At 30.3% G+C, this 17,759-nt stretch overlaps 1 protein-coding gene across 3 annotated transcripts; it reads right to left on the bottom strand.

Annotated features, from left to right (window-relative positions):
• Nucleotides 1-64: 64 nt before the first annotated feature.
• On the bottom strand, nt 65-7,438 carry LOC105128045 (uncharacterized). Of its 3 annotated transcripts, none has more exons than XM_011029545.1 (12): nt 7,106-7,438; nt 5,042-5,621; nt 4,634-4,659; nt 3,768-3,824; nt 3,408-3,481; nt 3,013-3,251; nt 1,942-2,039; nt 1,572-1,628; nt 1,154-1,221; nt 917-1,023; nt 750-835; nt 65-504 (listed from the first exon to the last, which is right to left on the bottom strand). In XM_011029545.1, exons 2-12 carry the CDS (start codon nt 5,610-5,612, stop codon nt 391-393), a joined length of 1,497 nt encoding a protein of 498 aa, XP_011027847.1. In that variant the 5' UTR covers nt 5,613-5,621; nt 7,106-7,438; the 3' UTR covers nt 65-390. The 3 variants fall into 3 exon arrangements, with proteins under 3 accessions (XP_011027847.1, XP_011027845.1, XP_011027846.1); XM_011029543.1 differs by having other exon boundaries at nt 3,747-3,824; XM_011029544.1 differs by lacking the exon at nt 7,106-7,438 and adding an exon at nt 5,818-5,878 and having other exon boundaries at nt 3,747-3,824.
• Nucleotides 7,439-17,759: the final 10,321 nt, after the last annotated feature.

Genomic DNA, 17,759 nt, shown 5'->3' on the forward strand with positions numbered 1-17,759 from the left:
GAGGTTGGTGGCTTTCAGTTTGGTAAAGAAAACCTTTGAAGCCACAGATTTCTTGATGCCAGAATTTCGGACAAACATCACTCCTCTTCCTCCTTGAATTTTTGTTCAATTCTAAACACTCGTTAGGATGTGGTTAACCTTTTTCCAATGCCATTGGGAGTTTTCAAGCACCTCAAGAACGAAGCCAAAATCAAGAAACTATGCCACCGAATTACAGAAAACAATTGCTAAAACTACTTCCAAGGAATTCATCAAAAAAAAATTCCTCATTCCTTCCTTTATAACGGTTGCATGGTCAACGTTTTGATAACTTGTCAACAAATGATCAAGTTATTGTCATCCTCACAAAAAATGGTGGCTCAAGAAACCAAATTGATTCCATGCTGCATGCTATTTTTTGGCGAAACTCAAGCGCTTTGGGTTGATATTATCCAGTTGAATTAGTATTGTTCCAATATCTCCTTCAGTCCACTCGATTGATTCCTTCTCTAATAGCTTCATGATCTGCAAAAGAAAAGGGAGGAAGAAACTATAGATTTTGTTTTCGGTCCTGGGATGATAAGTAAAACTTGAATAAGAGAATTAGCTCCCTCTTCTTCAGGGAACTACCGCTGGGTTAAGCACCCATTGGTGGGCGTAAGTATCGTTTTTGGTTCAATCTCTCAAACAAAAGACTCTCTTCACACTAATATCTCAGCCTCAATGAATCCTTAACAGAAAAGACCAAGGTTAAATTAAGGCAGTCTTACCAATCTTCTACGAGCCCCTTTCGTCACATCCCCTTTCGTAACGTCTTCCTTGTTTGATTCAATGATGACTTTGAGGTACTTGAAAGCTGATGAAAAAAAATATATCCAGATAAGATACACGACGAGAGAAAATTATGAGGGGAAAAGAAAACACAATGATAGCTTACATGGGATGCCTGAAAGTAAGAGAAGATTACTCCTCAAGGAACGTATTGCATCTTTCGTGCCATATTCATGTAGATCAAGCAACATCTCGTCTTGCGTCTCAACATTTCTGCTCATGAATACTTCCAAGAGATTAGAAAAAAGCAAGGAAAGAACACAGATTTACAATGCAAAGGGAATAGAAAAACCAAAGAGACACTACAAGAAATGGAAAAAAAATAATAATAATAGTCACTAACTTGCTTTCAAAAATCTTCTGAGTAGATTCTTCATCTACCTCGTGAGCCTTGTCATGAAAAAAAAGTCCCTGCAAATACCAAGGACATTTACAACTAACTTCTTATTTTATCCAACGATGGCCTCCTAACAATTGAAATTGATATAACTGAGATCCCGTTAAACCCCACAGCTTAAATACATAGACGACAGTTCCACTTGTAAGCATTTTCATTTTGACTATTATACTACCAATACTTATGTTGACCAGCTATATCAACTGGACACAATTTAGTTTTGATCTTGTGTTCAACTACTTGGTAATCATCCAAGAAAAAAAAAATCATATTTGTATCTCAAGTGCTGATCATGTTGCCCGTGCAAACAAAAACATGATTAATAAACAGATTTCTTCTTTGTGACAACAGTCAAGAACCATACCTCATCCATAAGTTTGTTTGCTCGCTCATAATCTCCTTTGGCAAATGCATCACCACCCTGACAAGGGACATTCATATTTTATCATGACCAGACAAAAAAGGCAATTGATACAAACCATATTGCAGATTTCTTATGCAAAAAGCCAGTCTGGCAATTAAATTGCAAAAGCCTGCAGCTATAAATTTACCTGGGCAAACATTTTTTATCAAGTTACTAAAAAAAAAAAAAAATTGTTATAGAATCACAACAAAAAAAATGATTCCCTTCATTAACCAGCCGGAAATGAAAATTTACACACACAGGTATAAAGGCCACTATACTATTTGCAGCATAATACTAATAATAATAATAATAATAATTAGTAACCTACAGCTTTGTAATATTCATTCATTGTAGCCCGATACTCCTTCCAAGCTTTACGAAGAAGCTGGTAACTATCCTCTCCATCCTTATCTTCAACCGATGATACTACTTGGCAAGAAGAAAGAGCATAAAATAGACAACCAGAAAAAAGTCAACAAACTCAATTAGCCCATATACAAAACAATATTTTTTTTAACAAAAAACCTAGTCCATAGAGTTCACACATGCTTTCCCAAAAACCATGAAGCTCCACACAACATGATCAGACACAGTTTTTGCAGCCAGTGAAGCATCCCATAAGCAGTTTATTACTTGTCAAATAGATTATTACTAACCCCAGCATAGTAACATATAAACATCATAGATTGTTTCTTCTGATGAAAAGAGTAAAATGTATCGGTGGTGAATGAGACCTCTTCAAAGTGCATCATATTGATATTTGAGAATGTGATATTTCAAGAAAAGAAAAAAACAGATTCATTTTGCAACATGAATCACAAGCTGCCATGTTAGGCCCAGGAATGGGCAGCATGACCATTTATTTATGACATTCCAGAGCAACCAGGAAAAAACCTGTCACAAACTTCTTGCTCGACACATCCCTTAGATACCATCAAGCAACAGCACTTTTCAGATTTCAGAAGGCAATTCACCATAAAATATGAAAGCAAGAATGGTGCATGTCACTGAATCAGTGCATTAATCCCATATCCCAGATGGAAACAATATAAACAGGCCATCAAACAGTTCTAACTCAATCTACAGTGAACATATATGAAAGGAAATCGTAAGTTCCCAAATTTATACAAGAATGTTTCAGTTTCTTTGTTTTTTTCTATTTTGGTTGAAGGGGGTGGCGGAGACTAGCAAAACCAGATCTAATGTGTTGCTCGGCTCTTGATGAATGAAAAAGAAATGTAGCTGCAGCAAAATGAAATCTAGTCCATAAAAACCAAAATATGAACTCCAAGTCCCAAATTTCTTGCGAATGAGCTACTAAAGTATCCAAGCCTATTAAATTTCTTTTTTAAAAAAAAAATACTTGGTTAATGAAGTTCCTTTCAAAAGAGGTCCTTACCTTTGTCATAATCTTGCTGGGAGTACACTGAATCAGCCTTGTTCTCTAAGGTAAAGTCTGTTAGAGGTTCAGCCACCGGCTCTCCATATACCATCGACCTCCGTTCAGCCTTTGTTTTTCTTCTAGATAACTCCTCAGATCTCTCAGCAGCATTAAAAAGTGCAGTCAAAACTTCGTTCTGGAGGTTGTTTCTCTCTTTCCCCAGCCCAGGTAATTCTCCCCGATTTGCATTTGAAATTCTATTTGCACAGTAGTGAAAATACAACAAAAAAAAAATGTATTATGATGTAAAAAAATCATAAGGATAAGCTGTCTTTCCCTATTTATACAGAATGTAGCCTATAGCTTAATAAAAGCTAACTATTTAACTTGCTAGAAATTTACAAGTATCATACCCTCCATGGGAACTCATCGATTGCAATTTTTTTTTACATGAAGGTCTTCCATAATTTGACTGTACATCCGTGAACTGTAAGACAATATTGCAAGAGGAAAAGGATATATATTAAGAATCTTGTTACTGCCCTTAAATTGGAGAAAAACCCTTAATTTCAACGATGATGATGTGAACTGTATAAAAAATACAAATTTATCCAACAACTGACTTCGCCTAATTTCTCAAAGTCTCAAGTTAACTAAAAACAAATACCAACTAGCAGTTTCACTGTAAAATATAAATCAAATGGGACGTACAATGATCTCCAATAAAAGAGTAGTTTTCTAAACATGCTAACCTTTCCAATGGAACTACCTACATATTTGTTACTTTTGTCCAAAATCACTCCTGACAGATTGAGCAGTTCCTCCATGCTCTGAAAGGTGCAAAAAGAAAGGAAAATTCACAAGTGCTTACTAATGTAGATGATAAATTCATATCAATTGAGAACAAAACTAAAACATGCAGTATCTTAATGAATACTTCATTGGGCACATTAACTATAAAAGGTTAACCCTTGTTCATCAGATATGTTCAAACATCAATCCATTGAGGAAGAGCAAACTTCACCGGTAGAGACATCCTACTAAACAGAAACAAAGCTGTAGCATGACTACGCTGGTAACACTCACGTAGTTAGTTTGAGAAACGTTGGGCATCTCCAGATACATTCCAACTTATAATGCCCTCCCTATAAAGATCCTCAAAATTACATAAACTTTCATAAGGTAGCCGTACTTGTGGGCATGATAGCATACTAAAAGAATGGCTTATAAGTCTGAAATAGCAAAACACTTAAATAATTGCACAAATTTTAGGGTTTATTGAAGATTTCAGGATGTAATCGCAAATTCAACATACTAAAGCCCAAGCCTTCTGGCTCAAAACTCCACCCTACTTTGTGAAGGCCTCTGTTCTATGTCACCATGAGTCAATGATGCCTTTCAGTCCTCTCAGTTAATTAATATATAGTGCTGAACTGCCAAAAGTATCTAATTCTGATTCTTGGCAAGCAAGAAATGCCAACCCAAAGCATGTCTGGCCTTTAAAAGCAACTTGAATTAACTAGCAACAAGTGCATTCAAGATCTGGTTTTGAAAAAAATTGTGATTGCATTGGTATAAAAGAGGGATTTGGTAAAAAATCAAAATAGTCCTTGATCATGAAAGAGGATATCATGCATACCTTTTGCATATCATATCCACATGCATCTGCACATTCAACATAAAACCTGATTAGAGATCTTGCTAGTTAGTTCATTTACAGTTAGTAATGCAGGATGAAATCAGTCAAGAACTAATCCTGCATCCCATGTCAGATTTAATTTTTTATTTTACTAAAACTTTATGTAAATTATGAAATTATACAGAATAGGTTACATAATCATACAGAGTAGATCTCATATTTTACTATAGAAAATTTCATCAAGTTAAAACAGATTCCACTCATTCAAGATATTTTTTTCAAGGTAGAAATTATGAAACAGCAAATCTTAGATTCTCTTTATTAGGGAACATGTTTCTCATCAATATGATTGACAGAGAGGACAAGAAGCAACCACAACAGATCATAAAGATATGAAGCATTGTTTACCAAGAACTTGTTGAATCACGCCCCTTTCCAGCTGGAAGCCATCTCCTAGCATGTTGAATAAAAAATCTTCCATATCCTTGTGCATATGGTCATGCTTTGATTGGATTTGTTTGGGTTCTTCTCCCCAGAGTTCAGACATCGGGAACTCCTGTGCATCCAATTTCAATGGTTTGGTTGCCACACAAGAGTTATTGGTCACTGGCATGGATGTAATGTAACTTTTACCGAGAACACTTGAAACAGTTCCTCCAGATACCGGATGCGATTTTTGCTTTACAGTTTTGAACTTTTCATTTGCATCACACTTCTTCTTCGGAATATAACCATTGGATGACTCAGAAGATTTTTTATTCTCCATTGCCTCTCCAATGGATGAATGACTTGAAGAGGTAGGGGAACTTCCCTCCATATCTAGCAGGATTTGAACAGAAAAATCTGCATTTCGGCCTGCTTTGCAATAAGCAGAAGCTATTTGTTCAAGAGAAAATTCAGAACCAAATGCTTCAAGCAAGCCCTTCAAAGCCTTTTCCTCATCATCGCATTTCAATATGTTTGAAGCAGATACTTCCATTTCAATGCACTATTAAAAGAAAAATGAAAGAAAACATTCGATGCACAATTCAGATTTTTTTACTGGAACAAGGAGAACTTTAAATATACACACAAACCATATCTGAGAGGAATTGAGCGATATCCCTCACCAAAACAGCACATACATGCACCAGAAAGATAAAAAAAAAATGTCTGACGCTTAATTCAGTAAAATGCAAGCCCACCTCACATGCTTACTACGGGCAAGACATGCTGACTTCCCAGTTGCATACACCCATGAATGTTTTTTCACCAAACATGTAAGCAATAACAAAAATAATTGCAAGGCATTGAATTCATATGGGACAACAAGGCAAGAACAAAAAAAAAGACTAAAATCAAACAAAGCAATCAAAATGATGATACTACTTGCAGAAAGGCATTTAACGAGGGTGAGTCATCATAAGGAATAGATTTGGGAGAAAAATGCTCCATAACACATAGAAAAAACTATTATACTGACAAAAAGGACTCGTCGAGAGAGAAGCAAACCTTTTCCCTGGATAAAAAACCGTCCCCCAAATAATGCAGTCGATATGTTCAACAAAATGTCAATGACCAAGCAAATTGCAATCAAGATGCAGCAGAAGTAGTGAAACCAATCAACAGATCTATAATTTATATTCAATAACTAGCCTCTCTATTAAAGTAATCAAATCTTAATTTCAAAGCTATTAAATTTAAAATAGAACTGGATTTGAGTTCCAACAGAAATAAACATATGCATGGGAAACATTTCCAGTTTGTTATTGTTTCTTAAGGACCTGAAACACTTAAGGAAAAATCGCAATCATACAAGATTAAATTCATATGAACTAACTAAACAAGACCCACATTATTGGAACTAAAAGAAGCCAATAACAATAGATTAGAAAAAAAAGTATAAAGGAAGGGCATTCCAGAAGTATTGCAGAGGCTATGCCTAGGAATTCAACTTTCAAAGTAAACCCTGTTTGTTTACGCGTTCACGCCATGTTTTTTTAAAAAAAAAAATTATTTGAAATTATTTTTATTTTATTTTATTTTATCAAATATACATTATTTTGATATATTTACTAAAAAATCAATTTAAAAAACAACCGATATCATAACATCATCATGCATTACCTTAAACTCGTGCCAAAAAAAACTATTGAAGCAATGAAAAGGAACGAAGAACTGATAACAAACCAGCAAAAACAAACCCCATTTTCCCAAAATGAATAATCCATGATCAGATTACAATAAAATTATGCATCTAACAATCTAAAGATTCACACTTTATATCCAAGAAACAGTCTTCGGCTAATCAGATAATTAAATCTGATCAAAAGCATTTAAATATACATTCACAAGTCAACAAAAATTCAAATTCCAACTGAAATAAAAGAAAAAACACTTACTTTCCCCAAAAGAAACCATTTTTACAAAATCAACAACTTAAACCCAATAAAGGTTTCTACTTTCTAAGGAAAAAGAACTGGAGTAACTCACCAGGGAGGTTCTGGCAGTGAAAACTTGTTTAGGGAGGTATGGCTATTGGCTTTGGGAGGTTGGCGGTTTGTGTATGGTTTCGTTTTTATATACAAAGTGAAATGGAAATTTTATTTTATTATTGGTTAAATACTGCTTGTTTATTTATTTATTCTGAGTACAAACAAAAAAAAAAAAAAGATTGCCTTTTGGCGCTCAATTGCTTTGCTGAAAGGTAGAGTCAGTCACTGAGTCAGGTATTGATTCTCTTGCTCTTTTATTGACGCGTCGTCTTCTTCTTCTTCTTTTTAAATTTGTTTCCTGCTATCCGCTCGCCTTCTCTTACAAGTTGTTTCGGGCCTCTGATTTTGACAGCTTGGCGTAGGCGCTACCGTTATAATTATATATATATATGTTGTGATGTTGATTCAATCAGTGTTAGAATTGAGATTGGCCGAATAAATCCGATAATTAAACTAATAATTGGTTCAACTAAATTTTATTAAATTAATATTTTATCTAATTCGATTAGAAACATTACTAGAATTAGATTTTTTATTCTGAGTTTTCAAATTAACCCATATAAATTAAGTTGAGTTTAACTATATAATATCGAAAAGTTAGTTTGATAATTGAAAACAAGCTTGCCATCTTCTTAATTTTTGACCCTTTGCACTATATTGGTATGAGGTGTGCTATTTTTAAGATCATTAATAGAGAAATCTAGTCTAGTTGATGCACAAATTACTTGAAAATATCTTCATTATTAAATAATTTGTTATTTCAAATCACGAATCAGGTGTTCTATACGAACCTTATTTTTCTAGGAAATTATTTTAATATTAGCAGAATGGTATAAAAAGGGAGCCATACTGATGTTTCATTAATTTTGCTTTATAATAATTATAATTGTTAAAATATGTTGTTAAAAGAATGGTTATATTGGTTAATGGCATAGATGAATTGCCCTCTTTAAATTCATAATAGCCTTGGTTGGTTTTAGGAGTTTAAATTTAACCCTTTTTTTCTTTTTTTCTTTTTTTTTGTAGATATCAGCATCCTTTTCTATTCCAATATTTTCCAAAGCTTGTCTATAGGTATATAACATTTATTATTTTGTGATTGTTCTATAATAAACCTGAAATATCAAAAGGTATTTGAAAATAAAATAAGGTAAATTAACTACTAAATAAATGATGGAATTTTATAAAGGATTTTATTAAATAGAAATTGATATAAAAAAAAAAGTTTATCGAAAAACCTTACCCTTAAGGTGAGGGTAGATTCCTTTTAGCCTTCCTTCTTTAATTTTTTTTCTAGTAAAGAAACATAAGATATTAAATATACTCGAAACCTAATTAGAAAAGACTTATTCATCAGCGAAAATGTCTAGTTCAGAAATTCGTATCAACTAATGAATGGAAGGTTTAAATCATAAGCTACATTCATTATCCTTGTATTTTGAATGGTTTGTGGTATTTGTTTACTAACTTTTGATTTTTCTTCTGGTGAAAGCTTAATTAATGATATAGATGGAGTTTAAAATACACTCACTCTCCTTTTAATTCTAATTCCAATTCCTTTCTTATTTGGTATGTATGTATTTTGTATCTATTATGCATTTTGCATAAGTTTGCTTTGATATGTTATAATGGTGTTGTATGATCTCTTAAGTGCTTTTTTTCAACTAAAAAAAATTGTACTAGATTGATAAGTACTTCTATATGATCATTATAAATAGATGCCCCAAATTTAATTTATTATAGATTTTCCTTGTTAACCTAGGAAAACCTAATTTCATTGGCCTTAATTGAATATGGTTGTCTCAAGGTAGTTTGATTTTGTGTCGATGATGTCCATTAACCAAAGTTAAAGGGATTTAGAAGGAGATTCTAATGAAATATTCCCTTCATTTTTAATGAGTTGATCGACCTTGACTAACATATTTTGTAATTATTGAACTAGTTCTTCCAAAATCCATTTTAGTCTTATATTACGGTCGTTTTCAATAATTATGACATTCAGGTTTAATCAATCATGACTCGCTAAGCTCTAATATTAATTGTAATAAACATGAAATATGAGAAGCTATTTGAAAATAAAATTCAATAAATTAACTACTAAATGGATTAGAGGAATTTAATCAAGGGCTTTATTGAATATAAATTGGTTCGAAAAAAGAGGTTTTTTTGTCTGATTTGAGGTAGTTTGAGTGATACGATCCTAGTTACGACATAAAAGGATCCATTAGAAATATTCATTGGGTCTATTATAAGGCCTAAAATGAAGTGGAACCAAAAGGATTTTAATGAGCTAAGTTAAGAGGCTTGGGTTAAAAAGGTTCAAATTTATCGGTTTAAACTTTTATCTACTTTTCAGGTAATAAATGAAGCTACAAAAGGAGTTTGGATGTAATTCTAATTGTGTTAGAAACTAGATATATGTACATTTCTTATTATATATGATAAGACCTACTAATTTATCTGGACTTATACTTAGAATCTACTACCAAAGTGTGAAAATAAAAAAGATATTATTTTCTTAAGAGTTATGGATTCCATTCACTATAAGGAGTCCTTAATGATATTCAGAACTTATGTGGCAACTTTTGGCTTACTATTTTTTAGAAGATTTCCATATCAAACAAAAAAAATTAATTGATAAAAAATTAATTTTTATTTTACAAGGTACCAGGCTTTTGTTCAGTAATGATTCTTCAACAATTATTTTTCTTGAGTATTTTTCACTATCATTTGTGGCAAATGGTGAAAAATAATCTTAGGTTATTTTTTTTATTATTATTATTTAAAACCTTATTTTAATTAGTTTGAGTTTTATTTAAATTGAGTCAAGTTGCAAACTTTCTTTAAACCTCAAATGAGCAATCTAAGGGATAATTTTGCATCAGTTTGGTATCAGAGCATGACTAATTTTAGGTTATATCTCTTTAATTTTTATTATTATAAGTAATTTTAGCGTTTTCTTTAGATCGCACCATATCTAGGATTTGTTTTCTTGTATTTCTTTGTTTTTGTCTCTATAGGGTTTTAGCTAATGGAAAAAAAATTATTAATTAAGCTTATGGTGTTTCATTTTTTTTAAAGCAAGAAATAATAGGTTTTTTTATAAGGAAAAAGTCTTAGAGTTGCTGAAAATTATATATAAATAACAAATTGTGTTCATCTTTATGACTTGAGAAATTCAACACCTATTAAAAAAAGCATCAAAATTGCAAATCTTGAAAGGATTCTTGGAGAAGCAATTCATAAAATTTTGGATCTTCCATGAACTAGGATTTAATCAAAATTTGTCTTGGAATTTCTTGGTCGTTTTGATTGATTTCTTACAAATCTAGGTAAAATAAAATTATCTTGCATCAATTCCTTTAAATTTTTTTATTTCTTGCATCATTTTTTTTTTAGTTTTTTGAATTTTGTAGTTTTCATTGTTTTTTAATAATAATTCTTGCTTTTATTTCTTGCATTTATTTTTATCATTATATTTGCACAAATTTACATTGTTACTCATGATTTTGTCTCAAGTTTTGTTTTGGAAAGTTTGAATAATTATCGATTCTTAAGTCTTTAAACATAAAATAAATCAATGCATAGTTTGGTTAATTGTTTGATATATTGTTAAGTTACTTTTAAGAATCAAAGTATAGGAATATAGTGATAAAAGGCGTAACGAGACCATGACAAGCCTAATAAATTGTGTAAAACACGAGATGAGTAAGTTTTATTTTGAGAGTTAACATGTGAGGTTTTATGAGGAAATATTTTCTTTGCTACTAACTTTTATTCCAGGTATAAATAATGTCTTTAAAAAGTATTGAACACAAAACGATGAGAATTATGGAGTAAAAAAAAGATAGAATAAAAGCTATAATGGAGGTTTTAATAAGTAAGTTTGATGAGATAATTAGAAGACAAGGAGTTCTTAGTCATAGGAAAAAGAAATTTGAAATGCCATTAGAACTACAATAAATAATGAAAGTATGGACGATAATTTTAAAGATAATGAAAAGAAGTTTTCAAATGATAATGACTAGAAAATTGCTATGAAATTGATAAAGAAGTAATAAATAGAGAACATCTTCCATAATAGATATTACATTGGTAATAAGATCTGTATTATGATTATTAATAATGGAAGTTGTGCTACTATTGTTATTACTATTCTTGTTAAGAAATTAAATCTAAATACTATTAAGTATGATAAACCTTATAAACTTTAATGGTTGAATGGATGTGGTGATGTTATAGTAACTAAACATGTTTTGGTTTCTTTTTTAATTAGAAAGTATATGGATAAGTTTTTATATGATATTGTTCATATGCATGCTAGACATTTATTATTAGTGAGACTTTGGTAATTTAATAGAAAAGTCAAACATGATGGATTTAAAAATAGGTAGACTCTTGAAAATAATGGAAGGACATATGTATTTGCAATATTGCACCTAAATAAGTTTATTAAGATCGATCAAAACTAAAAAAGCAAAGTGAAGCTGAAAATAGTAATACAACAATATGAGGTTGTGGTTATCGTGCAAAAATATGTACGGAAATGGTTAGTAAGGCATGCTTATATGAAATTATTATTAGCTACTATTTTTATACAATGTTACTAGAGGATACAGATGGCAAAACGAGAGCTTTAAAAGCTTAAACAAGACCAATTAAAGCTAAAAAAAAGAGAAGAAGAAGCAAATTTAATGAGATAAATAAACCATGTAAGGTTGTAAGTTTAAAAAATAAAAATAGCATAAGCCATAATGAAAGAATAAAAGAAATGAATCAAATTCAACTAAAGGAGAAAAAAATTCAATTGAAGTTGAAAGTGGAAAAAAGAAAATAATGATGAGAAAAAAAGTGTAAAAAATATAGGTAAAAACTGAGTTTCTATGTAAAAAAGAGCAAGATCAAGAGTGGCAATTTTTTTTGACATGCCTATGATTTTAATTATGTATAAGAAGATATATTTTAACATTAATAATCTTGATTATTTTATTCCTAATGTTGTTATGTCTTTGTTACAAGATTTTAAAAATGATATAGGATAATTAAATTTGGATTCAAGCTTAATTTATCTTTCTGTGTAGATTTATGCAAATAATAACAATTTTGTATTTGATTGTTGGATGAAGCTAAAATTTTATAAAAAAATTTCATATATATTTTTTTATCTTGGGTTAAAATTTCAAAGCAATCAAAATTTGGTAAGACTTTCTAGTAAACGATCGAAGTTGTTGTCTAGATTTTGCTTTATATTTCTTGATGAGATCTACAGTGATTTGCCATTGGTAAAAAATACAATCAACAATAAAATGGTAAAGTATAAACATCCTATCACTAGACTAGATTATATGCTTAATAAGTTGTATTGATTTTGTAAGACTAATTTCAAAATTAGGTATTATCAAATTAAAATTAAAAAAAGAAAGATAAATGGTTTGTCATGTTGTTTAGTCTTGCTATTCACATAATAATTTAATGATATTGACGATTCATATATTATGTGCTTTCATAGATAGCTTTGTTGTTAATTACTTTGATGATATTTACAGTAATAATTTAGGTTAGTATATTGAGCATTTATGATTTTTGTTTAATATGTTACAAAATAAATTGTTATGTCCTAATCTATTAAATTAGATAAATTATTCACCATTTAAAATAGTTTATGGTTTAACTCTACTAGACTTGATTTCTTTACATATTGATGAAATGATTAGACTTGATGGCAATAGAAAAAAAAAATGTTATGAAAGCATTGTTTAAGAAGGTACAACAATATATTGATGAATTTTATCTACAAGTTGCCATATATTATATGTTTATTTTTATTTTTTTTTGTGATTGAGTGATTCTCATATTAAGTTTTTGATTGAACTTACAAGCTCTTCAAATAATCGATCAATTTCATTTTGATTTATACTTCTAATTCATGCCTTATTGTAGGCGTAGAGTGGAAGTGATCAATTGCATATAACTTTGGTTCTTTAAAACAAGGTTCTTGTTGAGTCAAGTTGCAAACATTTCTTTAAAACCTCAAATTAGCAATTTTAAGGACAATTACGCATCAGTTTGCTTACCTTCAAAGCTTAAAATTAAAAACTAATTTTTTTCATAATTTAGAAATTCTACTTAGCCAATACTTATATAAAAAAGAAAAGTAATTCAAACAAATTCAAACTCACATTTAATAGATCCTAATATGATAGCTTATAATTTAAATATGACTAAAGCTTATTAACGAGTCAATTGTAAGTGCTTTTATGAAATCTAATCGTCCATTATTATTCATGCTCTTAAAAGATATCATAGCCTTTTATTATCCTTAACAAATTTCTAAGCCTTTTTCTCTTTAATTCAAAAAGAAATCTTCTTCTTTGTCCTCTTCTCTAGCTAGTATTTTATAGTTATAATTTAATTTTTATCTAATAATTTCATTTAAGTACAACTAATCACCATATTAATATTGTTTTATATAATTGAACTTTGTAAATCTTATATTTTCCTCTTTTATATATAAATTATAACTTTGTCAACATTAATGGTTTTAAGAAGAAAACTTAAAGAACTCTAACTTTTATTGTTCATCCCCTTTTGAGTTACTATGGATTCGCATGATGATTTTTTTTATCCTTTTTTTTTATCATTTTTTTTATTTAGCCCCTTCATATGATGCTTATTTGAGATTGAGATTCATTATTATTTTGATTTATAATCTATAAGATTATCCTAGTCTTGGAAAAATATCCCAATATTAGGCTAGTGCTCCATTTTACAAAAATAAAGTTGTTTTTTTATTTGAAAATAAAATAAAATCAAGGGATAAAAATTGATAATATAGCAAAAAATAAAGGTTTTTTGTTTTCCTTTTATTCTTCACTCATCCTATATTTTGAAAAAATACCTTTAGGAGTTGCCAAATTTTATTTTTGGTCTTTTTAGTTAAATCTTAAATGTTTTGATCAAAGAATTCATTTATTTTCATTTCAATCCTTTGTTTGAAAAAAAAGAGAGAAAATCATCGAATAATTGTAAATGAGAGAGAAAATTATCAATTCTCCACATTCTATAAATAAAAAATATAATTTTGGTATCAATAGGTTTTATTCGATGAGAAGAGTTTCATTAAGGTTTTTTTGAGCTTCCATCATGCCAGGAAAAAAAAAGACTAACATTGAGAAAGAATTTTATCCTGATTAGATTTTGTGTTTGTGGGTTATTTTTAGGTTGTCAAATTGGTTTTGAGGGGCTTTAAGGGTGTTTATTAGATGTTTTTAGATTAAAATGAGTTGAAAATGATTTTTTAGATCAAAATACCCCTTTCTTTATTTTCTCAATGATTTCTATGCCAACCAGATTCTGGATAAGGAAATGATAAGTAGCTTGACATAGCATAAGACAGTCACTTTTTTTAAAAAAAATAAAATATTAGGGTTAAGAAAGAATTTTTTTTCTCCTAGTTGGATTTCATATTTGTGAGCTGTTTTTTAGGTTATTAAATTGGTTTTTAAGGGATTTAAGGGTGTTTATTGGGTTTTTTAGGTCCACCCCTTAATTTTCTTGCCACCTTTACAGTGATTAAATTTTAGATAAGGCAATGACATGTCACCTAACACAGTCAGTGATGCGTCTTTCTTATTCCTAAAAACAATTGCGTCTTTCGCTCAACTTAAAAAAAAGAAGAAGAAGAAGAAGAAGTAATGTCTTAGATTTAATTGAATGGAACACTCAGGTAAGATTGTCTTAATCAAATGAAATTCATTAACACTATAATCAATTTTTTTTTATGGCCTAAATCAATATCAAAGAATATTTTCTCTCTATAAATAGAATCCAACAACTCTCTTTGGTCGCAAAACAAGGACTAAGAAATGAGGAAAATAAGGTTTTACACCAAAATTAAAATCTTGAAAGCCAAAGGGTTCAAAAAGAAAGAAATTAGGAAGTATAAGGACCAAAATAAGCTTTTTGCACAACTTTGAAGGTGCTACCAAGTTTTGTTGCCTTTTCCACTTCAATATTTCATCTATTAATTTTACCCTTGTTCAACAAATTAAAGCCAATTGCTCATTAATTTGTCATAAAAAGAATTGAATTAAGGAGAAAAAAATATTAATGATCAAAGTGGAAAAATAATTCATTGTGAAAATTCACAGTGAAATGTGAGTTTATGAACATTATGCAAAGAATAATACTATCTCCACACCTCTAATATTTTTTATAACCATTAAGAATTAATTTGGGATGTAAAGAAAGTTAATATTTTTTATAACCAGTCACCTCATCTATGTTTTTTTGTTGTGGATTGGATTAAGAATTAATTTGGGATGTAAAGAAAGAATTTGCAGGATGTTATTTTTTTATATAAAAAAAATATTTGAAATGTGAAATGAAATTTGAACTCATGTTTATAATAATAAAAAATTAATATTTAATTTTTTTCCTATATAATTAGATGTCAATATTTTTTAAACCAATCCCAACTCTATATTTTTAATGCATCTCTCAATTGTTTTAATAAAAACATGTTTTAAAATTGCAAGCATTGTTTCTTAAATAAGAAATAATAATGATATTAAAAGCAAAATTTAATAAAAAAATATTAAATAAAAATCATTTTATATATGATTTTTTAAAAAAGAAAAGATAAATATAGTGAAATTATATAAAAAATCTATTAAAAAATTTTAAAAACATAAATTTTATTTTAATTGAACATTCATGCATTTTTTTCATATTAGGTACATGATAATTGAAAACAAAATTGATAACCTATAATATTACTTGAAAAACATGAAAAAATTGAATAGTGATTGAAGTATAATGTTTAATTTTTATACTGCATCTAAATGTAAATAAGAAAATAAAAATAAAATACAAAGAGGTTAGGGCTTGAAGCCCGACCCAATAGATAAAGAGCCAAGTGAATCAAGGCCTGCAACATTAAGCCTATGCAACTAACTTTCTTCTTCTTCTTCTTCTTTTTAAGAAATGAAAGAAATGTTAGGGTTGTTCAAAAAATCGACCAATCAATTAAACCGAAAAAATTAAACAAATAAAAAAACTAATTAAAAAATAAAAAATAATCCAGTCCGGTTTAGTTCTGGTTTAAAAAAACTTAAACCGATTGAACCAAATCAAATCGAACCAGTTTAATTGAATATAAAAAAAGGTATGAAAAGAAATTCCCCCTCCTATTTTCCCCTTCCCTTTACCCTTTTTCACTTTTTAATCGCCCACCTTCCTCCTTTTCCTTTCTGGTCGCCCTAACCCTCCCTCCTGCTCCCTTTTCTCTATGCTCTTCTCTCTCATTTTCTCTCGTATGTTAACATTAAATCTTATTTTATTTTATCACTCTGATTTATTTCATAGTTAATTTCTCCTACAATCATTCCTGCTCTCTGGTTTATTTTATAGTCAACTTACAACTACGGCAGCAACAAAAACAAGCGTATTTTATTGGTTTCGGTTTTTCTAGTTTTTAATGCTAAAAACGGAGTAGAATCGAACAAAATCGATTTGGTTTGAACTAGTTCTCAGTTCCGTTCGGTTTATATTAATAATAAATACTATTTTTCAATTCGGTTGAATTTTTAAGTTAAAATCAGACCATGAACACCTTTTAAAACATGTTATTAGTTTTTTTTTTTAAAAAAAACCTATTCACCACAGCATTTCTTTCCAAATTGTCTTTTTTTCAGGTTAGGTTGTTGACTCACTTTTTGTGAGCTTTATTGGCTCTCATCGAGGTGGGCTAGAATGGGTTGTTTGTGGTGGATGCTTAGCGGGCTGGGTTTGGAGGCTTTTTGTTCAGCTGAGTTTCTCTCATATTTGAGTTGGCTTCCTCAACGACTTGGGTGGGCTTGGCAAAACACAGCAAGCTTTTGTTTCTCCTCCTCCTCTGCTCCGCCTGCGTGCTTTTGTTTCGACCGCCGTGTTTTTTGTTTATATTTTTACGTATGGGTGTGCGTTTGTCAGCCCCAGTTCAGATTGCCCATCAGTTTCTTCCTTAAATCATGGCACACGATTGCTTGATGGCTGCTCACTCTTGCCACTGGGTTTTAGGGTATCTAATCCTTACTGTTTTCATCGCGTGTCTTTACACATTTTTCCTGCGCTGAACGAATGCTTTATGCGCTTATTCTTTATTGCCTTTTGATCGAGGTTTGTGCTATTAGTTGCTATAGAACTGAATCCGAATGGCAAATTAAAAGCATCCAGGTATAAAAAAACCTGTGTTTTGCCATTTGGGTTCGAGGCTGGCTAGGGAGTTTTAGGGAGAGAGTACAATGTCGTTGGCTTAAAAAGAGAGTTATTCTAAAATACCCTTTTTTATTCAGCTCAAAATGGTGTCGGAAATCATTGAAAAAATTGCATTTGAGAAGGGAAATGAAGGTGCCAATGGCCAGCAGGCAAGATTTCCCTCGTCCATGTGGGCTGTTTGCTTGATTAATGCATTTATCCAGGCACCATGCATAGTCTAATAAAACTGGTTTAAGAAGTTTGATCAATGGCGGGTTGGGTTCAAAACTTTAAGATAAATTTGGGTTATAACCCATCCTTTTTTACGTTAAAGGGAGAAAAGTGACAAGATGATTGGTCAACAAAATCAGCCTAGAATGAAAGTTCTGGAGTGTTTTAGTGCTGCTTCCTCCCAG

This window comes from Populus euphratica, unplaced genomic scaffold, assembly GCF_000495115.2.
Source record: "Populus euphratica unplaced genomic scaffold, PopEup_1.0 scaffold15.1, whole genome shotgun sequence".
Taxonomy (NCBI): Eukaryota; Viridiplantae; Streptophyta; class Magnoliopsida; order Malpighiales; family Salicaceae; genus Populus; species Populus euphratica.